At 36.6% G+C, this 24,757-nt stretch overlaps 1 protein-coding gene across 1 annotated transcript in view; it reads left to right on the top strand.

Moving 5' to 3' along the window:
- Positions 1-24,757, top strand: part of FRAS1 (Fraser extracellular matrix complex subunit 1) — a 502,816-nt gene that overhangs the window by 214,032 nt on the left and 264,027 nt on the right. Inside the window, exon 15 of the mRNA XM_074231550.1 lies at positions 10,499-10,642. Coding sequence (XP_074087651.1) covers positions 10,499-10,642 — 144 coding nt within the window. The remainder of the gene's footprint in view (positions 1-10,498; positions 10,643-24,757) is intronic.

Consider the following 24,757-nt stretch of genomic DNA (forward strand, 5'->3'; position numbering starts at 1 on the left):
TTCCACTTTCATTCAGTACCATGATTTATAGGCAATTCAGTGACTCAATAGAATAGAGAGCTAGTTCTAATATAAGGAATATCTGAGATGAAATCCACTCAATGACTTACTAGCCATGTGACCCTGGACAAGATTTTCTCAGTTATAAAATAGAGTCAATAATGGGATCTTCCTCCAATGATTGTTTTGAGGCTCAGATGAGAGATTTATGAAATAGTTTGTTGTTTTATAAATACTAGCTATTATTATTTATATAATTGAAAAATTATAATAATGCATGATCTAAAATGTACCACTAAGGAAACTTGCAGAAGGTCAAGAAATCAGATTAAAAAAAAAAACAAAAAAATAATGGTTGTCATAGGCACCATGAGACAGAAGAAGGGGTATTCTGCTGTAAGCACATTTTCATTGTTAAGAAACAATCACTGATTATTCAGAAAAACTGGGGGATATCTTGAGAGGCAGTTGTTTTAGTGAAGCAGCCTTTGGACCTGGAAATAGGAGAGACCCATGGTTGATTCCTAGCTTAGATTTTAACATTGTGATATTGTTGAAATTTTTTGTTGATATTTTTTTTGACTTTGCAAGGCAAATGGGATTAAGTGGCTTGCCCAAGGCCACACAGCTAGGTAATTTTTAAGTGTCTGAGGCTGGATTTGAACTCAGGTATTCCTGACTCCAGGGCCAGTGTTCTAGCCACTGTGCCACCTAGCCGTCCCTGAGTCACTAAATTTCTATAAGCATCAATTTCCTCATGTGAAAATTGAACTGATCAAATTTTTAAAATTTACTATTTCACTTTTTCTTCAATTAACTGCAAAAGCCACATTTTAACACTCATTCAAAAATTTTGTTTCAAATTCTCTCCTTCCCTGTCTCCCATTGAGAAAGCTAGCAATTTGAAATGTTATATATGTAAGGTCATGCAAAACGTATTTCCACATTAGTTATGTTGTTAAGAAAAATACAGACAAAAAACAAGTCAAGAAAAATAAAGAAATTGTACTCATTGGTTCTCTGTAGATGAATAGCATTTTTCTCATTATATATCCTTTAGACTGTCTTGGATTATTGTATTACTAAGAGCAGCTAAGTCATACATAGGTGACCCTCTTATACCATTCTCCTGATTCTGCTCATTTTACTTTGCTTCAGTTCATGTAAGTCTTTAGGGTTTTCCTATGAGCATTGTCATTTCTTATAGTAGTTCATGACAATTGGGGTGATGATATTTATGCTAATGTACCTTTATGTATGGTTGCCATTTGGAGGTAATGCATTTGTATAAGGTGTTGAGAATGCTTAGTTAGAAAATTTTCCCCATCTGTCTATATAGATCAGGAAATGTTCTGCAAACCATAAATGTGGTGATAGTGACTTCTAGGATCATGCAGGTTTAAAAGCAGAACTGGAACTGAGATGTTCTTCATTCTCTGGCTACTTTCTATTTGTTATATATCTCTGTTTAATCTTAGGGTCTTTAGAAATGTGAGTTATTCCTTTCAGCCTTCAGCTGAAGTGCTACTCTGATACCTCCTTGTGGAGCAGAGATGATTCTAGTTTCTGAAAAGTTACTCTGGTAGAGCTGTTCCACCTAGGAAGGATTTCAGAATGGGTCTTCAAAAATCAGCTCATCTGAGTTTGGAAAAGTTCATCACCTGGAGATTGACCATTGGGTGATGGACTCCCTTTTGTGGCTTCAGAAAATCAAGAAACAGACTCAGATCTTATTTGGTTTTCATGCATACCATTAGCCATATTTATAGTAATAATTATTAACATTTTTATAGTTTCTGTGATGTGTTAGATAACTCTGCTAAGCACTTTACAAAAATCTCATTTGATTCTCACAACAACCTTTGGAAGTAGGTGACATTTTTTTATCCCATATTTTAATGAGGCAAATGAAGGCTTAATGACTTGTTGAGGGTCATGCAGTTGGTGTCTGAATCCATTTGATCTCAGGTCTTTGGGATTCTAGGTCTGTGCTCGATCCACTATGCCATCTAGCTGCTCATATTTTTTGGGAGATGGTCCATAGCTAGGGAATGCTATTTTTGTGTAGCCAATATAGGAAATGGGGTGAGCAAAAAAAATCTCAAAAATAATAATATGGAAGATGAGAGAGAGAAAAAGAGAGAGAGAGAGAGAGAGAGAGAGAGAGAGAGAGAGAAGGCAGGAATGGAAACAAACATGGTTTAGGATATAGTTTTGGCTTCTAGGTAGATCAGTTCCTTGAGGGCAGAGACTCACTTTTATTATGTATTCCTTAGGACCTCGTGTAATAGATGCTTAATATACATTCTGATTAATTGAGCAGCATCTCCAGTCAGAGGATGGTCAGAGGAGTAGGTTAGAGAAGTTGCCAGTGAGGTAGGAAAATTCATTGGTATTAAAGTAAAGGGAGAGGAGAGTTTGAAGATGAAGGGTGGGGTCAGCCTTGAAAAACGACTTCAAAGAAAATGAACACAGCAAAAAATCAATGTCCTTTGAACGAGCAAGGGAGAAAGGATAGTAGTTTTAGAAGTAAGGTGGCTGGGCACGAGGAACAGTTGTCTTTTTTAAAAAAATGATAAGGGAGACCTTAACATGTTTATAGGCAGATGGAATTGGATCATTTGAGAGATTGGTATGCTGGAGGTGGGGTGGGGAACAGAGTCAAATATATGACCTGTGTGTGTATATGTATATATGTATGTATATGTGTGTATACATATATACATACATATATGTATATGTCATGTGGCCAGTAAGTTGGAGGAATAAATTTTTTCACAGGTTTCTATTATCTCTTAAAAAACCATTTCAAATTAACAATGCCCTCTTCCCCCACCTGAAAGAGGGGTTAATGTGCCAGAGATAAATCAATTATACCTGAATATATAGGATAAAAAAGCAGGAGGATCAGTCAAAGTATCCTCAGTGGAGAACTATTATTCACAATATGCCTACTTAGAACCCTTCTCTATTAGCCTCCATGTTCTGGTACATGAACAAACTAATTCATATCCTTGAGACTCATTCAGGAATTCCCGTCCAATTGCAGAGATTTTATCTGCATACCCCAACCTGTCTTTCTCCTAGTGACCTGCTATAACCTACAGAGGATCTTTTTTTCTTGGGGAAATCCTTATGTTATAGGAGAGAGAAGTCTTTTTTTAAATATTTTTGCAAGGCAATGAGGTTAATTGACTCGACCAAGGTCACACAGATAGTAGGTATCAAGTATATGAGACTGAAGAGAGAAAGTCTTAATTTGAATATCTACATCATTCATTTCTGCAAAAAAGGTATAGATGCTGAATCGGTCTAGTCAGAGGATTAAAGATCTGAAGGACCTATAATAGGAGAAACCTCCAGGTTGTTTGGTTACACTAGACCTGAAATAGAGGAGACTGGAAATCATCTGGGGCAAAATCTCTCTACTCAAAACCTGTTTGGTGCAAGGACTAAGGTTGGGAAAAAAAGCAAATCCTCCAATTGGGGGAGGAACTTGGGACAGCTTTATGTTCTTTTCCATCGATTAAAAAAAAGGGGGGGAGGCTTCAGAAAATGACCTCTAGGGTTGTAGCTGGTAGAGAGCAGGATTAATCCATGAGAGGGATGAATAAAGGATTGCTTAACAGGAGGGAAGGCTTATTTTCAAGTTATATTAATTTAAGAAGTAGTTTGGGATTATGAATAGAGCTAATAGAGGCAGGAAGATCTGAATTCATGTCCTCCTAATGCAAACTGACTCAGTGATCTTGGGCAAATCACTTAAACTTTTGAGTGCTCCAGGCAACTCTAGAAGATTCTAAGGTCCAGACCATTAGCTAGCTATCTTATATAATCACAATCAGCCTTTGATAATTCACATAAGCATAAATCTTGTACAGTGAACGACTCAAAGTAGTATCCTGTTTAGATCTTTAAAAATATTTATTTAGCAGAAAGGTAAAATAAAATAAATAAAACCTAGATATGTGAATATTATAGAGCAAAAGTAATAAATACAATATGATATGAGCAATACAGACCTTGATTTCTATTTTTAATGAAAAAAAATAAGCACACACTTATAGGAACCTGTCAAGAAACTGAGGTGTTTGGGGGCCTCAGAGATCTGAACTGTAGGCTTATTTGTCTAATTGTGAACAGCTAAAACTTAGAAAATTGCTTTTCTTCTTGCAACCTGGGTGTGAGGTATGTGGGGTACTTAGTTGTGTTAAGCATTTCTGGTATGAGGGCTTGCCAGCCCTTTCTAGGGCAGTTCATTCACTTTTGGTGTTCATCTGCCATCTGTGGCTCCAAGAAGCTATAGTATGCACAGTGACCACAACCCACCAAAACCATCTTGGCAAGATGGGCTAAACTGGTTTAAGGCTAACTCAAAGTCTCAAACCGGTTGGTGGGTTAGGGGGATGTCTACCCCAGACATGTGAAGATATCACCCCATGGAATGGGCTGTTGAGAGCAATTTGTTCCAGTGGCCATGAGAGCTTCTGAATCACTTAGGTTTTTGTTAGACAGCAAAGATGACAAGGTGATACACTGCATCTTGGCCCATAGCCAATCGTCTTGATTTTTGCTTTGTACTGGATCTTGGAAGAGAGAATGAGGTTGATGAGTATGCAACTCTGCCTCACCTACAATTCATATGCAGCCTAAGACATTACCCATGAGTTTATGGATCCTCTTAGAAAATAAAGGACAAGAATTTTGATTGTTTATCTTCACTACTCTGGAGCTGTGGAAATCTTTTTTCTACCCAAACATTGCAAATAAAAAATCACTTTTTGAAGGTCTTTAAAATTTTCTAAAAAATTTTTTTATTTAAAGTTTTTAGTTCTAAATTCTGTCCCTCCCTCCTTTCCTCCCTCTCCGAGATGGTAAGCAATCAGATATAAATTATACATGTGCAGTTATGTAAAACATTGCCATATTAGTCTTTCTTTTCAGGAAGACTCAAATAAAAGAAAGAAATGAAAGAAAGTGAAAAATAATTTGCCTTGGTTGGTATTCAATCAATATTAGTTTTTTTTATCTTGTGGCAAACGGTATGCTTCATCATTGTATTGCTGAGGATAACTAAGTCATTCTCAGTTTGTCAAAAAATAATTGTGCTGTTACTATGTACAACACTTTCCTGGTTCTGTTCACTTCACTATGCTTCAGTTCTTGTACTTCCTTATAGGCTTTTCTGAAATCATTCTGTTTATCATTTCTTACAGCACAATAATATTCTAGTGCAATCATATACCACAGCTTTGTTTAGCCATTCCCTTTGATTTCCAATTCTTAGCCACCATAAAAAGTACTGCTATAGATATTGTACAAATAGAGCCATCCCCGCCTTTTTCTTTATATTTTTAGGATACAGATCTAGTAGTGGTATTGCTAGATCAAAGGGTATACACAATTTTATAGCCCTTTGGACACAGTGCCAGATTGCTCTCCAAGAAGGTTGGATCAGTTCACAACTCCACCAGCGGTGCATTAGTATCTCAGTTTTCCCACATTCTCACCAACATTGATCATTTTCCTTTTTTTGTCATTTTAGCCAATCTGATAGGTTGAAGTGATCTTTCAAGGTTGTCTTAGTTTGCATTTGAGAGGACATTTATAAGGCATTATCTCTTAATGGGAATAATCCTTCTCTTTAAGTCAGAACACTGTAAAGTTTAATCAACAGACTCTTTTTGAGTCCTAGCCCAGTCAGCTACTCCCTCACCCAGAAGCTGCATCCAATTAGAATGGAGCTCCTAAAAACACACCTTGCCTTTAATTCAACTAGTCAGGACACCAAAGCCACAGTCCTGTTGGCTTTTCCTTCGCAAACCAGTGGTGGTAGCAGAGGCAACAGATCCCTATTAGAAACCTCACCTCCCTAGACTTCTATGGAGATCTACCAGCTTTCACACAAAATGTCATAACTTTGCATATTTGCCCCTATCAAACTGATCATTGTTTTTTTTAAAAGTCATACCTCAGTCTCCCAATGTTTTATGATGATTCATTTTTTAGTTTGATCTTCTTGAGTCACATATTACATTACTAATGTAATGCAAATTACTTGCAGATTATCTGAAGTACCAAAATATTCTGAAACTGTAAAGCATTCAGAAGTCTTCCATTTATTCATAGTCTTTGAAACTTCCTTTACAATCATATTTTACCACTTTTTTAATTACTAAAAGATTTTTTTCTGCCTCTTGAATAGTTTTCCAACAAGAAGACTTAATCTTTATGTTTACTTCCCATTCTTTCCCAATCTGTTCAAATCACACCTGAAGCGATTTTTTCACACACACAGTAATACATACAGATATTTCTCCATACACAAATGAATGTATTTGTTTTATTAAAAGAAAGTTATTTTTCTCTTGTTATTAGGAATCAAAATGTTTTCATCTATAACAATGGCAGTATCTTTTATCTTTTGACAATTAATATAAATCTTTTCTTATTCCAAAATTCTTTTTTCTTGCCTTTTCATCATTAAATTTCTCCAAATGAAAAGAGACTTAAAGAGATGATATGCCTTATATCATTCCCATGGTGAACATTTGCAGCCTAATTTCAGGATAGGAGAGATATGCGTCAGCATTTAGCTGCAAAAAAGTAAAATATTTTACATTACTAACATATTTTAGATTAGACCAGCAGTATATAAATCTTTCTCATTCCAAACAAAAGGAAGCAAAAAGGAAGCTTTTCTATTCCTGATTATCTTTATATATTTTTTCTGTATGTATGTATATAGGTACATATATGCATAAAAATATCAAATAGATAACAAATATGTAGATCACATATTAAAATATGCATTTGCAAAGATAGCAATAATATACACAAATAATCAATATTTCATCAACCAGTATATCGAAGGAAAAAAAAGACAGTCAAGGAATGTACAAATATGGGTCATAATTCATCATTAAAGTAGTTTGGACATACATAATTATTAAAGTATCTGAGTCTAGATTTGAACTCAGGTCCTCCTGACTCCAGGTCCAGTGCTCTATTCACTGTGCCACCTAGCTGCCCCATTAAAGCAGTTTTTAAAATTTATTTTAAATTTTAAATTTTTAATTTTGTTATTACAATAATCATGTTATGAAAGTAAACATAACCTCAAGAATAGTGAGAGAGAAAAAAAATGTACTTCAGTCTGTGTTCAGATTCCTCTGTGTCTGGGGTGAGTTGCCTTATTTATCATAAGTCCACTGGATAAGTTGCTTCAATATTTCTCCCACAGTTGTTATTACAAGCTTAGTTTACCTCCACTCTGTCCCTCCCCACTCTCATTTATTCTATTCTCTCTCTTTCATCCTGTCCCTGTCCAAAAGTGTGTTATATCTGAGTACCCTCTCTCACAATCTTCCCTCTCTTCTATCACCTATTCCTCTCTTCCCTCCCCCCATTCCCCCTTATCCCATCCCTTTCTTCTCATTTTTCTCTAGGGTGAGACAGATTTCCTCATACTATTAAATGTGTAGGTTATTTCCTCCCTGAGTCATTTCTGATGAGAATGAAGGCTCACTCATTCCCCCTTGCCTTCCCCCATTCCACTCCATTGAAAAAAGCTTTTTTCTTGACTCTTATATGAAATATCTTAGCTCCTTCTTCCTCTCCTTTCTCTTCCTCCCAGTACTTTCCTTTATCATCCATTGACTCCATTTTTTTATTATACCATTATATTCTGCTCATTCCTGTGCCTTGTCTATATATGCTCCTTTTAACTGCTCTTATAAATAAGAAAGTTCATATGAGTTAACAGTATCTTCTTCCCATGCAGGAATACAAACAGTTCAACATCATTAAGTTCCTTATAGTTAGTTCTTCTCATCCACTCCCTCTATGGCTCACCAGAGTCCTGTACTTGAAGATCAAACTTTCTGTTCAGCTCTGGTTGTTTCAACAGGAAAGTTTGGAAGTTCCTGTTTCATTGAAAGTCCATCTTTTCCCCTGAAAGAGGATGTTGAACTGTTTGTATTCTCGGTTGTAAACCAAGATCTTTTGCCTTCTGAAATATCATATTCCAAGCTGTATGAATCTTTAATGTAGATGCTACTAGATCCTGTGTAATCTTGCCCATAGAGCCACGGTAGTTGAATTGTTTGTTTCTGGCAGCTTTTAGTATTTTCTCTTTGACTTGGAAGTTTTGGAATTTGGCTATAATATTCCTGGAAGGTTTTCTTCTGAGATCTCTTTCAGGACATGATCAGTGAATTCCCTCAATTTCTATTTTACCCTCTGCTTCTGGGATCACAGGACAATTTTGCTGTATTGTTTCTTGAAAAATGAAGTCTGGGCTCTTTTTCTGGTCATGACTTTCAGGTAGTCCAATAATTTTTAGATTATCTCTCTTGGATCTGTTTTCAAGGTCAGTTGTTTTTCCAATGAGATATTTCACATTTTCTTCTAATTTTTGGAAGAGTTTTTTTTCTTCCTGATTTCTCACAAAGTCTTCAGCTTCCTTTAGTTCCATTCTTCATTTGAAGGAGTTATTTTCTTCAGAGAGCTTTTTTTATCTCCTTTTTCAGCTGGCCAATTCTTTTTAAGGCATTCTTCTCCTCATTTACCTTTTGTTTTGCTTTTTCCATTTGGCCTAAACTGGTTTTTAACATATTATTTTCTTCAGTATTTTTTGGATTTCTTTCATCAAACTGCTGATTTGATTTTCATGATTTATCTACATTGCTCTCATTTCTCCTCCCAGTTTTTCCTCCACCTCCCTTAATTGCTTTTCAAAGTCTTTTTTGAGCTCATCCATAACCTGAGCCCATTTTGTATTTCTCTTGGAGGTTTTGGATACAGAAGCTTTGAATTTGTCATCTTCTGAATCTTCCATGGGACCAAAGTAATTTTCTTTGGTCATATTCATCTTTTTCTTTTGTTTATTCATTTCCTTGGCCTAAGATTAATTTACCACACTTCCAAGGCTTTGGGGGGAGGTTTGTAACACCCCACTGGGACTTTTATTCCTTGGAGGTCTTATGCTGTCTGGCCTGTGCTTTGATATGTAGATGACCATAGGCACTCCCTTCTGCCCTGGAGCCTTGAGGAGGGTTCCTTCTATCTTAGTATGGAAGCCTAACCTGCAACCTGGATCTGGGTGTGGGCAAACAGCAGAGTCCTGCCCCAGGGAGAGCAGAGAGAGTTCTGCAATCTCCCCTTACCCCCTTACTGTCTGTGGGCTGTGCAGGCTGGTTTCCCTGATTCCCATTGCAGGTTCTCACTGCAGGGCTATTCTGAGGACAGTGCTCCTTCACTCTGGTGCAGCAGAATTCTCTCACCACCCCTTCAAACTGTTCCTGGTAGTCCCTGGGCTGTGGCTGTTTTCCAACCCCTGGTCCTAGTGAAACACACCTTTCCCATGTAACTTCTAAGTTGTCTTGGACTGAAAAATTGTATTAGTCTTTCTGGGAGTTTTTTAGACAAGGAGTTTTAGGGAAATCCTGCCTTCACGCTGCCATCTTGACTCCTCCCCTAAAGCAGTTTTAAGTTTGGTTCCATAATTATCTATTATGCTATACAGACATGCCACAAATGTAATATTTCTCATGTTTTTATTTTCTAAATTTCTAGGTATTTAAAAAAAATTGGCATCATGTAAAGATGAATCTCTTATCCTAGATTGCTTAGGTTACTATAGATCCCTATCAATATAATCTTTCCCCTCTCTCTACAATTGGCATATCAAGATCAGATGGAGTCACATTGGAATTTGACCTTCTCCCATCATCCTTTGACCTTTTTTCCCTTTTTATATATACTGAACATGATGAAACTGCAATTGGGATCATCATATGTTATCTTCTGAACTAATTCTAGAAATTTTTTTGCCTACTTATTTTATTTACCTACTTTTTTACCTTCTTATTAGTTCTAATTAATTGATTTCCAATGCAATGATTTCTAGTGACTTTGATTTCTGCTTGAATGTAGTAAATTTTTTGATGTCCTTTTTGGATTTCTGGTCACCTTTGGAATTTTGTATACTCTTTTGTGAGTCTCTCCTAATAATGACTCAGCTTATGTTTTGCTTTGTGGTTAACAAAGTGCTTTCCTCATAATAGTCCTGGGAGCTAGAATAAACATTTTGGAAGTCAGAAGTCCTGAGTTCTAATCCTGTTCTTGAAATGGCGTGACTTTTGACTAATCATACCATTTCTCTGGGTCTGTCTTCTCAACTTTCAAATGAGGGACCTGGGTCCTTAGAAGGTTTTTCTCAACTTGGACATCCTCTAATTTAAAAAGAATGATCCTTTTTATAGATGAGGAAACTGAGGCCCCCTTTGTCAAGGTCATATAATCAATAATTTGCAAAGCCTGGTCTAAGATGAAGATCTTTGAACATTAGATGCAGTTCATTTTGCCCCTTCTAAATATTGCAGTAGCAGAGATTTTAGCATCCTAATGCCCATTCTAAACCTTTAATACAAAAACTTGAAAAATCTGGTTTTTTTATGTCATATGCCATAAAATGATTGTGTGTTTTTACTTTCAGGTTGCCATGAATCCTGTGCTACATGTTGGGGACCAACTGAGAGGAACTGTTTGTCTTGTCTGGATTCATTTCAGGTGCTCAGAGAAGGTTCTTGTGAGGATAGCTGTGGTCAAGGCTTTTATAACAAGAATGGAGTCTGTGAGGGTAAGAATGTGGTAGCCAATATAACTGTGCATGCTTTCCTTCTTTTCCATTGGGTTCTTTACCTTTCACCAAAACTTATAAAACTGACTGAAGTGAGGTTAAGTAGATTCATGGTGCCATTGAATGATACCTGAAGTAAGGCATGAGAAACACTATACATGCATCAATAAATTTATATAACCTTGGTGGCATATGGGAAGAAGATACCAAATCAAGAGTGCTAAACTAACATAACATAACATAACCCCAAATAATTTCAAGAGAGGTAGTATAGTTTTAAAATATGGATGATGATGATGATGATGATGGCATTTATGTAGCTCAAGTTTGAAGGTCTACAAAGTATCCTACTTTTATTAACTCATTTGACCTTCACAGCAAATCTGTTAGGTAGGTGTTCTTTCACTATTTTACAGTTGAGGATACTGACGCACAGAATGAGTATGTGACTTGTCCCAGGGTCACACAGCTGCCCAGTCAGTGTCTGAGGAAGGATTCAAACATCTTGAGTTCACAGTGTTGGCCTCCATCCTTTGTATCCTCTAACTGTTCACGGGATCAGAAAATATGATTAAAATGACTGAACAAAAAAAATTATTTGAACTATTTCCTAATTGCATTTTAATCTGATTTTAATTGGTTTAATCTGGTTTGGACCATACATTAGCTTGTTGGGTATGTGGGTCTCAAGGTACTCATCATCTCCACTATACTATCCTCAACTAATGGGAATCCAGTTCTGACTTAAAGATTATATGGGAAGGAGTAACCTCCTACCTTTTGAGAAAGCATGCATTTACATGGTTTTTTACTCATATCAATTTTAAATTCACATATTTGCAAGTCCAGTTCTTGGTTCTGCCTGCTGGGACCAAATAGAAGTCTGATCCCTCCTTCACAATCCCTTCATGTTCTTGGAGATGGCTGTCAGATCACCTCCTCAGAGACTTCCTTTCTCCAGGCTAAACAGGCCTATTTCTGTCAGCCTATCTGTTTATTACATGAACTTAAGGTTTTTCACTGTGCTGGTTTTCCTATTCTGGACATTTTCCAGTTTATTGATGAAATCCTTAAACCATGGTGCCCAGAACTGAATCTAATAATCCAGTTAATATCTGACCTGGGTAGACTGCTGAGACCGCCATTTTCCTCATTCTGTATCACATTGAGTTTGTCATCCACTAAACCCCCAGAATCCATTTCAGAACATTTGCTGTTTAATCTACCCCATTGGCATTTGTGAATTTGACCTTTTGTTCCTTTTTGTAAGATTTTATATTTAACCCCATTGAATTTCATCTTATTTGGTTTAGCCCAGAGCTCTGTTGTTCAAAAGCTTACAGATCTCAAATCTTCTCTCTCTCCCCCCCTCCCCCTCTCTCTCTCCCCTTGGTGTCCTTTGCAAATTTGATAAGAATTCTACCTACATCTTTATCCAAATTTCTGGAAAAAATTGTTCAATAGCACTGGGATAAATTCAGATTCCTGGGTTGCTTACCTGGAAACATCTTGTCAATGTGACTTAGAACCATTAACAACTGTCCCTCTGTTCCAGGAAGCCAACCAGATATAACTTTTGAATTCTGAGAATAATTGTATTCTCATCTCATCCACATGTGTCTATCTTTTCTTATAAGAACAGTAGGAATTATTTTATTTAGAACAGAGGTCTTCTGCCACACTCCTGAGTGAGGTCTGAATCAGATTAAAATGTAATTTGGAAATATTTAATAAACCAAAAATATAGTAAATTGCAGAGAGCATTAGATTTTAAAATTAAGTCACTTATATTGTCTGCATGGATCTTTTATGTATGGATTAGCAGCCTCTTGTTTGTATTTGAGCATGACACATTGCTTAAACTCATGATTTGCTAAGATCTAGGCATAGTGTATCCACAATTAGTAATTCTGTCAAAAGAGGAAATGAGGTGAATCTGACATTACCTGTTTTTGATGAAGCCATATTGGCTCTCTGAGCTATGCTTCTCTTCTCAAACCTTGTGGTATCTCTATTTTTCCAAAAGAAATCCACACATTGAAACTCAGTAATCCCTCTGGGTAGTTCTTTCAATAAGCCTGAGATGTAGTTACTGGATAACTTGTAGTTATCCAGAGCATTGAGATGTTTTCTACAAATCTCCATTCTTATCTCAGACATCTAAGGACTTTATGTTAATCTTGCATTGTCATTTCCTGGGTAAAGATTCTTCTTTGCAACACAATAGAAATTAAGCCACCTGCCTTATCTTGGACAATCATCTTTCCATTCACCTGAAGCAGAAGTCCCATCCCATCTTTCTTTGATCTCTCTCTTCCTTTCCCTCCCTGCCAATAATTTTTCCCTTTTTCCTCGTTTTTAACTTCTCTTTTCAGCATCAGTTCTGCTCTGCTTGATGATTTTTATGCTATCTTAGCACTTAAATTAATTTCTTATCATTTGACCTTGCCGGCATCTTTAAAACTTTTATTTTAAAATCTGAGGTGATTGCTGAGTTCTTTTAGCAGACAGATCCCCTTTTTCTTCCTCATTGGAGTTGTTTTCCTTTGTATATCAGAATTTCATCCTTATGCATTTTCAATTCTTCTTGGGTTGGTTTTCCCTGAAAAATTATACTCCTAGAATTCTTATCTTTCCTCTCAACTCTTTGAAATCTGTTTTGAAAAAAAAAATCTAGAGTACATGTTGGATGATGTCACAGACTCCAATAGGAAGAAGTCACTCACCCCTAAGATTTCCATCATTTCTACCCTTAAACCGCATTCTTCTCATTAAGAAACAGACAGGATTTCCCTTTGTTTATTCCTCCAGAATAAAATTATCACTCTGGCAAGTTGGAATTACTGTATGTGTTCTATCCTTGCTAGGAAGAGAGCTCCAGGAATTTTCTGAGTAAGAGGAATTTTCTTTAGGGTTGGTGATGTTTCCCAAACATCTCATCTATTTCTGTTTTCTGACCAAGAAATCTGTAGCATACACCATGATAAATCACTTTTTAAAAATTACCTATTGACCTGCACTCATTCTTTTATGCTTGCCCTAAATTCTTCTTAAACTATATTGTTAGCCAAAGTACTCCTAAGCCTAGCCTTTTTTCAATTGTTCTTGGCTTTTTTTTTAATTGGTTATTCCTATCCAGAATCATGATCCAATTATGAGCTTCCTCTTGCCAAATACTAGGGATGCCTTTGAGGTCTATTGAACTCCTTTCCTTAGAACTTCTAGATAGTCTTGTTTCTTGCCTAAATTTTGGAATTTGTACGTAGGTATTTGAGGCCTTGGGTTTTATCACTAGTTCTCGAATTTTGTTTTCAGTGAACTTTTGAATGCTTCTACTCCTATTCTTCCATCTTTATGTCTATTCTTTATGGTACCTTACTTGGAGGATATGCACAAGTGTTTTTAAACAATCCCTTGATAAACATTTAAGTGCCTACTGTGTATCAGGATATAATGGGTGTAGCTACAACATTCCTAGCCCTTATCAGCTACATTTTATCTCTGGAATCTGTCATCAAGATATTTGAGGCCATAACCTAGAAATTCACATCCCGTTTTCAAAATAATAAGTTGTTCATATTTCACATTGGCTTTTCTCTTTTATATCTCTTGACATCAATGGGTCTTTCCTTTCTTTTATGGTCTTGGGTTTCTTGTTGAAGACTTTGAAATGTCTGACTGTTTTCTAGGTTCTTTCTGCCAGTGTCATTTGTTTTTGGGGAAATCACCAGAAGTGGAAATATCTGTTTTGATATTTCATGGCAGGTTTTCTGTTATAGCTTAAATGTAGTGGACAGGAAGACAACAGACCTTTCTATTGTTATTAGGTGAATAAACGGCTTCTTCAGAATCCCTGACAGGGAATCACCAAGGACTATGAAGGACAACTTAATACTACCAGTATAGAATATGACTGGGGGGGGGTGGACAGGAATGGGGTGGCCAAATTAGGAAATCTGAGTTCAAATTCTGTCCCAGACATAGCAGTTGTATGACTGGGAAAATTTTGTATGCCCCAGTTTCCAGTAATAATACCACCTGCCTCCCAGGGTTGTTGTGAGAATCAAAGGAGATATATTTGTAAAATGTTTTGTAAGCCTTAGAGTGTTATTTCAATACTAGATGTTGGAATAAATATATAATTATTTAAATTATAGTTATATAAATATAGTAATTGATATTATTAAATATTATGCAAATATTAGTCATTATTATTATTTCTATCTTTATGTTCATCCTCTTTTGCTTACTGCCCCTTATTATCTTTTGTGTCCCCACTGTATCCATCTTTGGAGGATGAAAACATTTAGATTTCTCCTCTTACAGAAAAGTCATAAATGGGTTTTAAAAATTATAATTGTATATCCAGTCTTTGATTTTTCTTCTGCCACATGTGAGACTCTCCCATTCTCTAACATCTTCATAAGATTTAGTTCTTTCATAACCCAGATCTTTTTTTCTTTCAATGAAATCTTGTTTCTGGTTTTTCTTTTCTTTTTTTTTTTTAATGCTTAATTATCCCTAACAATCTAGGGTGTGGAGAGCGCTTCTTCAAGTCCCTTTGTTTTCGCCAAGTTGGACATCAGGTTTCTCTTGAAACATAGAAAATAGTCACTTAGAAAAAGAAGCAGTCCAGGTTAACTGCAAAGATACTGCAATTTTTTTCTACTTTTTACAATGGATGAGATTTTCACCCTTGGTTGTTGTTTTTTTATTGCTATTGGTGTTTACAAGTTTATCCTAAGTACTTGATGAACACGTTTACATCTACCTCTTAAAAGCTTGATATAATAATCAATAAAATCCCATACCTTCCTTTCCTTATTCTCTATAACCCTAGGTTCATACTCCTTAAGTCTCCTGTTGTTTCACCAATTTGCCCAACACACCACTCACTCTATTTTGCTTTACTCTCTAGCCTACTTAATCTTTCTTTACTTACCTTGTCTATCTTTTCTTAAATCTAACTCTTCAGACTCTATTCCCTAATCGTACTTAATTATCTGTAATACTTTCTTCATTTTTTGATAGCTTTATTTTACTATTTTTGATCCTGGTCGTCTTACAGCCCCAAACTAAAAAGTCTGTCCCTATTACTGGACCTAGAAATTGTTCTTCAGAATCCTCAATTTCTCTCAAATATCTTGTCTCCATATTTAACTTCTGGCTCTTTCATGTGTGGATTGCAAAAATCCAATCTGCAGCAAAAGGAAACTGAAACAGAGCTCCAGGCACAATCAGTTTATTAGAAGGACCAGTAGATCCCTAAACAATTGGATTCAAGACTTTACTCATGACCAAGGATCCCTCTTCTTTGTGTTTTTTAATAGAACTTTAAAGGTCACTAGTGGATGTTAACAATTCATGACTGGTCAATTTTATAATCAGGAGAACTTCTTTGGTTGGCTAAGGTAGATTTAACTATCAACCATCAACCAATGGTCTCATAGTGGATAGAGCACTGACCTTCATTGGGAGTTCGAATCCAGCCTCAGACACTTGCCTCATGCTAGCTGTGTGATCTTGGGCAAGTCACTTAACCTTGATTGCCTCACATCTAGGACCATTTCCAGTAGTCATGATTCATATCTAACCATTGGACTAAGATGACTCTGGAGGAGAAAGCGAGGTTGATGACTTGGCACAGCCCCCCCCACACACACACACAAATCCCATTCATGTGCTTGTCGTGGCATCACCTCCCTGTTGTTGTGGTCTTCTTTGAAAATGAATGCCAAACATTAATTAATTAGTAATTTGTCAGCAAAATATGTGAGCTTTCCATTGGCTGTGATGAACATTCACACCTAGAGAACAGAAGCTAAGGAAGCTGTGGTTTTTAAAATACATTTCTCTTAGGTCTTAGTTGTGGGGTTATTTCTACTATAACAAATTCCTAAGACAAGTTGATATCAGGTCTAATAATTAACATTATAATCAATACAGAGCAGGCTAATTAATAATAGTCTACAACCTCCTTATTCTTATGGTATTAACTAATTTAATTAAATAAAATACCTCAATTCTATTTGACTCACCAATTCAATCACCACTACTCATTAAATACCAGGAATGGAGTAAATACTGATGAAATTGAGTAGGGCTCTCCAAATTATTTTCCCCACAAGTGAGTCACATGATTTTTTTCTCTTTAATATTTGGTTTAAGTCCTTCCTTTTTTTAAATTTATTTTTATTAAAGATATTATTTGAGTTTTACATTTTCCCCCCAATATTGCTTCCCTCCCCCCTCCCCCCACAGAAAGCACTCTGTCAGTCTTTACTTTGTTTCCATGTTGTACCTTGTTCCAAACTGGGTGTGATGAGAGAGAAATCATATCCTTAAAGAGAAGTCTAAGAGGTAACAAGATCAGACAATAAGCTATCTGTTTTTTTTTTTCTAAATTAAAGGGAATAGTCCTTGCACTTTGTTCAAACTCCACAGCTCCTTATCTGGATACAGATGGTACTCTCCTTTGCAGACAGCCCAAAATTGTTCCCAATTGATGGAATGAGCAAGTCCTTCAAGTTTGAACATCACTCCCATGTTGCTGTTAGGGTGTACAATGTTTTTCTGGTTCTGCTCATCTCACTCAGCATCAGTTCATGCAAATCCCTCCAGGTTTCCCTGAAATCCCATCCCTCCTGGTTTCTAATAGAACAGTAGTGTTGATGACATACATATACCACAGTTTGCTAAGCCATTCCCCAACTGAAGGACATTTACTGGATTTCCAGTTCTTTGCCACCATAAACAGGGCTGCTATAAATATTTTTGTACAAGTAATGTTTTTACCCTTTTTCCTCATCTCTTCAGGGTATAGACCCAATAGTGCTGGGTCAAAGGGTATGCACATTTTTGTTGCCCTTTGGGCATACTTCCAAATAACTCTCCAGAAGGGTTGGATGAGTTCACAGCTCCACCAACAATGTAATAGTGTCCCAGATTTCCCACATCCCTTCCAACAATGATCATTATCCTTCCTGGTCATACCGGCCAATCTGAGAGGTGTGAGGTGGTACCTCAGAGAAGCTTTAATTTGCATTTCTCTAATAATTAATGATTTAGAGCATTTTTTCATATGGCTATGGATTACTTTGATCTCCTCATCTGTAAATTGCCTTTGCATATCCTTTGACCATTTGTCAATTGGGGAATGGCTTTTTGTTTTAAAAATATGACTCAGTTCTCTGTATATTTTAGAAACGAGTCCTTTGTCAGAATCATTAGTTGTAAAGATTGTTTCCCAATTTACCACATTTCTTTTGATCTCGGTTACATTGGTTTTATCTGTGCAAAAGCTTTTTAATTTAATGTAATCAAAATCATCTAATTGTTTTTTGGTGATATTCTCCAACTCTTCCTTAGTCATAAACTGTTCCCCTTTCCATAGATCTGATAGGTAGACTAGTCCTTGATCTTCTAATTTGCTTATAGTATTGTTTTTTTATGTCTATGTCCTGTAACCATTTGGATCTTATCTTGGTAAAGGGTATGAGGTGTTGGTCCAATCTAAGTTTCTTCCATACTAACTTCCAATTTTCCCAGCAATTTTTTATCAAAGAGGGAGTTTTTATCACAGTAGCCAGACTCTTTGGGTTTATCAAACAGCAGATTACTATAATCATCTCCTGCTTTTACACCTAGTCTATTCCACTGGTCCACCACTCTATTTCTTAGCCAATACCAAACAGTTTTCACGACTGACGCTTTATAATATAATTTTAGATCGGGTAGGGCTAAGCCACCTTCTTTTGTACTTTTTTTCATTAAGCTCCTGGCAATTCTTGACTTTTTATTTCTCCATATGAATTTACTTACAATTTTTTCTAACTCATTAAAGTAATTTTTTGGAATTTTGATTGGTAGGGCACTAAACAGATAGTTTAGTTTTGGTAGAATTGTCATTTTTTATTATATTAGCTCTACCTATCCATGAGCAGTTGATATTTGCCCAGTTATTTAAATCTGATTTAATTTGTGTGAGAAGTGTTTCATAATTGTTTTCAAAAAGATTCTGAGTCTGTCTTGGCAAATAGACTCCCAAATATTTTATATTGTCTGAGGTAACTTTGAATGGGATTTCTCTTTCTAGCTCTTCCTGCTGTTTCTTGGTAGACATATATAGAAAAGTTGAGGATTTATGAGGGTTTATTTTATAACCTGCAACTTTGCTAAAATTGCTAATTGTTTCCAGTAGTTTTTTAGATGATTTCTTGGGATTCTCTAGGTAGATCATCATGTCATCTGCAAAGAGTGAGAGTTTTGTCTCTTCCTTCCCAATTCTAATTCCTTTAATTTCTTTTTCTTCTCTAATTGCTGATGCTAACATTTCTAATACAATATTGAATAGTAGTGGTGATAATGGGCACACTTGTTTCACCCCTGATCTTATTGGGAATGCCTCTAGCCTCTCCCCATTGAGTATAATGCTAGTTGATGGTTTCAGATAGATACTGCTAATTATTTTAAGGAACAGTCCATTTATTCCTACACTCTCTAGTGTTTTTAATAGGAATGGATGCTGTATTTTGTCAAAAACTTTTTCAGCATCTGTTGATATGATCATATGATTTCTGATAGGTTTGTTGTTGATATAATTGAGTATACTAACAGTTTCCCTAATATTGAACCAACCCTGAATTCCTGGAATAAATCCTACTTGATCGTAATGTATTATCCTAGTGATGACTTGTTGTAATCATTTTGCTAAGATTTTATTTAGGATTTTTGCATCTATATCCATCAGGGAGATAGGTCTATAATTTTCTTTCTCTGTTTTAACTCTTCCTGGTTTAGGTAACAGTACCATATTGGTTTCATAGAAAGAGTTAGGCAGAGTTCCATCTTTCTCTATTTTTCCAAAGAGTTTATATAGGATTGGAACCAATTGTTCCTTAAATGTTTGGTAGAATTCACTTGTGAATCCATCAGGCCCTGGAGATTTTTTTTTAAGGAGTTCAGTAATGGCTTGTTGAATTTCTTTTTCTGAGATAGGGTTGTTTAGGTATTTAATCTCTTCTTCATTTGACCTGGGCAACTTAAATTTTTGTAAATATTCATCCATTTCACTTAGATTTTCAAATTTATTGGCCTAGAGTTGGGCAAAATTATTTCGAATTATTACTTTAATTTACTCCTCATTGGTGGTGAGTTCATCTATTTCATTTATGATGCTAGCAATTGGATTTCTTCTTTCTTTTTTTTAATCAAATTGACCAGAGGTTTATCTATTTTATTTGTTTTTGCATAAAACCAACTTTTGGTTTTTTTTTAATTCAATAGTTTTTTGGCTTTTTATTTTATTAATTTCTCCTTTAATTTTTAGAATTTCTAATTTAGTACTTAATTGGGGATTTTTGTTCTTTCTCTAATTTTTTTAGTTGCATGTTTAGTTCATTTATTTCCTCTTTCTCCAATTTATTCATATAAGCATACAGAGCAATAATATACCCCCTGAGAGTTGCTTTGAATGAATTCCATAGGTTTTGGTATGTTGTTTCATTATTATCATTATCTATGATAAAATGGTTAATTCTTTCTATAATTTGTTTTTTGGTCCACTCATTTTTTAAAATAAGGTTATTCAGTTTCCAATTTGTTCTGGGTCTATATCTCCTTGGCCTGGTATTGCATATGACTTTTATTGCATTGTGATCTGAGAAAAATGTATTCACTATTTCTGCCTTTCTGCAGTTGAGCATTAGGTTTTTATGTCGTAGTACATGGTCAATTTTTGTATAAGTTCCATGTACTGCAGAGAAAAAGGTATATTCCTTTCTATCCCCATTCAGTTTCCTCCGTAAATCTACCATATCTAATTTTTCTAACAATCTATTTACCTCCCTAATTTCTTTCTTGTTTGTTTTATGATTCGATTTATCTAGATCTGATAGCAGGAGGTTGAGGTCTCCCACTAGTAGAGTTTTGCTATCTATGTCTTCCTGTAATTCTTTCAGCTTCTCCTCTAAGAATTTGGGTGCTGTCCCACTGGGTGCATATATATTTAATATTGAAATGACTTTATTGTCTATGTTACCTTTTAGGAGGATATAGTTTCCTTCTCTTTTAATGCTATCTATTTTTGCTGCTGCTTTGTCTGAGATAAGGATTGCTACCCCTGCTTTTTTTACTTCAGCTGAAGCAAAATATATTTTGCTCCAACCTTTTACCTTTACTCTATATGTATCACTCTGCTTCAAATGAGTTTCTTGTAAGCAGCATATTGTAGGATTCTGGTGTTTAATCCACTCTGCTATTTGCTTATGCTTTAAGGGAGAGTTCATCCCATTCACATTTAAAGTTATGATTACTAATTCTTTATTGCCCTCCATGCTATCTTCCCTTTGTTTGTATTTTTCCCCCTTTCCCCCCTTTTCTCCATATTCCCCAGTCTTTTGTTTCTGAAAACCACCCCCTTCAGTGTTTGCCCTCCTATATCACACCCTCCCCTTTCTTTCCCCTTTCCCTTTTTCCCTTTTCCCTTCCCTTCCTTTTATTATTTCCCCTTTTTTCCCCCACTACCTTTCCCTTTCTCCGTCCCCCCTCCCCTTTTCCCCTTTTAATACTTGAAAGGTTAGATGTTTTATAAGTTAATTGAGTATGTGTAGGTTGACTTTAAGCCAAGTCTGATGAGAAGAAGATTCAGGTGTTTCTCCTCTGCTCCCTTCTTCCCCACTATTACCATAGGTTTTTTGTACCTCTTAGTGTAATGAGATTTACCCCATTCAATCCCCTCCCTCCTCCCGTCTCTTTCCTGTCCCCCTTTTTAGGGCAGTAGTGGGTTTTTTTAAGATCATTCTATTTAAGTCATAGAAAATTCTGAGTGTCTGACCCTTCTATTTATGTATATTCTATTGAATAGAGTCAAAATTCCTGAGTTATTAGAGTCTTTCTCCCAAGTGGGGTTAAAGCCGGTTACATCCCATTAGATAGTAGTCTCATGGATAGGTCATGAATGTCCATCATTTCTGGCAAGGTGTATTCTCTCTGTTAGAGTTACATTTCTCAAGGTTTATGAGAATCTTTTTTTTACCCCCATGATGGGATATAGCCAGTTTCAACTAACTTACTGGATTGCATTTTTTTTTCTTTTACCGACTCCCCCCTTTTTTTTTACCTTTTCATGTGTCTCTTGAACCTCCTGTTTGATGTCCAAATTTTCTGTTTAGCTCTGGTCTTTTCATCAGAAACTTTTGGAATTCTTCCATTTCGTTAAATGTCCATCTTTTTCCCTGGAAGAGAAGGCTCAGCTTTGCAGGAAAGTAGATTCTTGGCTGCATTCTAAGCTCCTGTGCTCTTCGAAATATCTCGTTCCAGGACCTTCGATCCCTTAATGTTGATGTAGCCAGATCCTGCGTGATCCTTACTGTGGCTCCTTGATATTTAAATTGTTTCTTTCTGGCTGCTTGCAGGATTTTCTCTTTTATCTGATAATTCTGCAGTTTGGCCACAACATTCCTTGGTGTTTTCATTTTAGGATCTTTTTCTGATGGGGATCGATGTACTCTTTCAATAACTACTTTGCCCTCTGATTCCATGATATCAGGGCAGTTTTCCCATCACTAGATCCTGTAATATTAAGTCCAGGCTTTTTTTCTCTTCAATGTTTTCAGGAAGTCCTATAATTTTTTTTCAGGTTGCCCCTCCTCAATCTATTCTCAAGGTCAGTGGTTTTGTTGATGAGGTATTTTACATTTGCTTCTATTTTTTTCTATTTTTTGATTTTGTTTAACTGACTCTTGCTGTCTCGCGGAGTCATTAGTTTCTGTAGACTCCATTATTTTTTGGGGGGAGGAGTTTTCTTCATTAACCTTTTGCAACTCCTTTTCCAATTGGTCAATTCTACTTTTGAAAGAGCTTTCCATTTGACCAATTGAGGTTTTGAGAGAATTAATTTCTTTTTGCATTTGCTCATTTGAGGATCTGAGAGAATTATTCTCATTTTGTAATTGTCCAGTTGATGATCTGAGAGATTTATTCTCCTTTTGTATTTGTCCAATTGTACTTTCTAAGGTTTTGTTTTCTTGTTGCAAGGTATTAATTGTCTCTCCCAAATTTTTAAGCCCCTTCCTTATTTCTTCGAGGAAGTCTTTCTGTGCTGGAGACCAGATTGTATTCTCCTCAGAGGTTCCAGGTCTCTCTGAGTTGGGGTCTTTCCCTTCCAGGAATTTTTCTGTGGATCCACCTTGTCGCTGACCCTTCTTCATTATGCCAAGACTTTGCGTTGGGGTGGGGCTGGTTCACCTGGTCTTGGGATCGCTAAAGGCTTTACTGAGTGCAGTTTCTACTGGCTGGCCAGTAGGAGGTGCTGGTTGCCCTCTCTGGAGTGTCTGTGACCTTGCTTGGGAGGCCTTCTCCCTTTGCCGGAAGGCAGGAGTTGGAACTATTGAATTCTTTTGCCTTCAATCAATGGTTGGCTTTACCCTGGCCTGAGGTCATTCCTCAGCTGGGCTGGTTCTTTTGCTCACACACCTGGGCCTGAGGCAGAAGTAGTTTGCAATTGTTTGTTTGGAAGGAGGCTTCAGTGCAATGGAGGCGTGGACTCAGAGTTTCTCAAACCGGAGGAGCCCAGCGATGGTGTGCCCAACTCTCCTGCACCAGACCTCTCCCCGAAGTCCCGTCCCCAAGCTCCAGGGGGACAGCACCAACACCAGCGCCTCTGCTTCTCTGTGGACCCAAGCCCCTGTCATCCAGCCCCACCACTGATCCAGCAGGTCCGGCTCTCCAGCCCTCAGACTCCTTGTTCCAATTCAGCTGTTAATCTGGCTGATCTGGAGCTGATCCTCCCTCTGAGCCCAGACTCACCAGCCCAAATTCTACCAAAGCTGCAGCGGGAGACAAATCCTGAGGTAGATGCTCTTTCTCCTGGCTTTTCTCTCTGGGTTCCGTGAGTCAGACTTCCTCTAAGAGGTTTGTTTCATGTGATAGATAGGGAAGAGATCAGGAGACTCTAGAACTGTGCCTGTCTTCTCTCCGCCATCTTGGCCGGAAACTCTAAGTCCTTCTTTCTTATAAATCCCCTTCTCATTCAACCTTCTCTCACAGAACCTAGAGTGTCTGGGTTCAAATTTTACCTCTTACACTTCCCTGGGTGTATCCCCTGAAAGCCACACATTCTTCCTGGGTCCCAAACAACTCTCGAAACTCTAAGATATTGAAGAGTAGTTGGTTTGCATTGAAAGGCATTTCTGACACCAGTAAAATCAAGGTGTAGACAAAAACATTCCTTGATTAAGATATAATTTGGTTGCCTAAAGTGCCATGATGGTCTATGTAACAAGTCTGTATGAGAGTCTAGATCTGAACCCAAGCTTTGAAATTTTTCCTCTATCTACTATCTCTGTTGCCTCTTATTTTTTTTAGAAAGATTTTATTTATTTTGAATTTTACAATCTTTCCCCCATTCTTGCTTCCCTCCCCCAACCCACCACAGAAGCCAGTCTGTTACTCTTTGCATTGTTTCCATGGTATACATTGATCTAAGATGAATATGATGAGAGAGAAATCATATCCTTAAGGAAGAAAAATAAAGTATAAAAGATAGCAAAATTACATAATAAGATACTTTTTTTTTCTAAATTGAAGCTAATAGTCTTTGGTCTTTGTTGAAAGTCCACAGTTCTTTCTCTGGATACAGTTGGTATTCTCTATTGCAGTTACCCCAACATTGTCCCTGGTTGTTCTACTGATGAGATGAGTAAGTCCATCAAGGTTGATTATCACCCCCATGTTTCTGTTAGGGTGTACAGTGTTTTTCCGGTTCTGCTCATCTCACTCAGCATCAGTTCATGCAAATCCTTCTAGGATTCCCTGAATTTCCATCCTTCCTGGTTTCTAATAGAACAATAATGTTCCATGACATACATATACCACAGTTTGTTAAACCATTTCCCAATTGAAGGATATTCACTTAACTTCCTATTCTTGCCACTATAAACAGGGCTGCTATAATTATTTTTGTACAAGTGATACTTATACCCTTTTTCATCATCTTTTCAGGGTAATAGACCCAGTACTGGATTGCTGGATCAAAGGGTATGCACATTTTTGTTGCCCTTTGGGCATAATTCCAAATTGCTCTCCAGAAAGGTTGGATGAGTTCACAGCTCCACC

This window comes from Macrotis lagotis, chromosome 3, assembly GCF_037893015.1.
Source record: "Macrotis lagotis isolate mMagLag1 chromosome 3, bilby.v1.9.chrom.fasta, whole genome shotgun sequence".
Classification (NCBI taxonomy): Eukaryota; Metazoa; Chordata; class Mammalia; order Peramelemorphia; family Peramelidae; genus Macrotis; species Macrotis lagotis.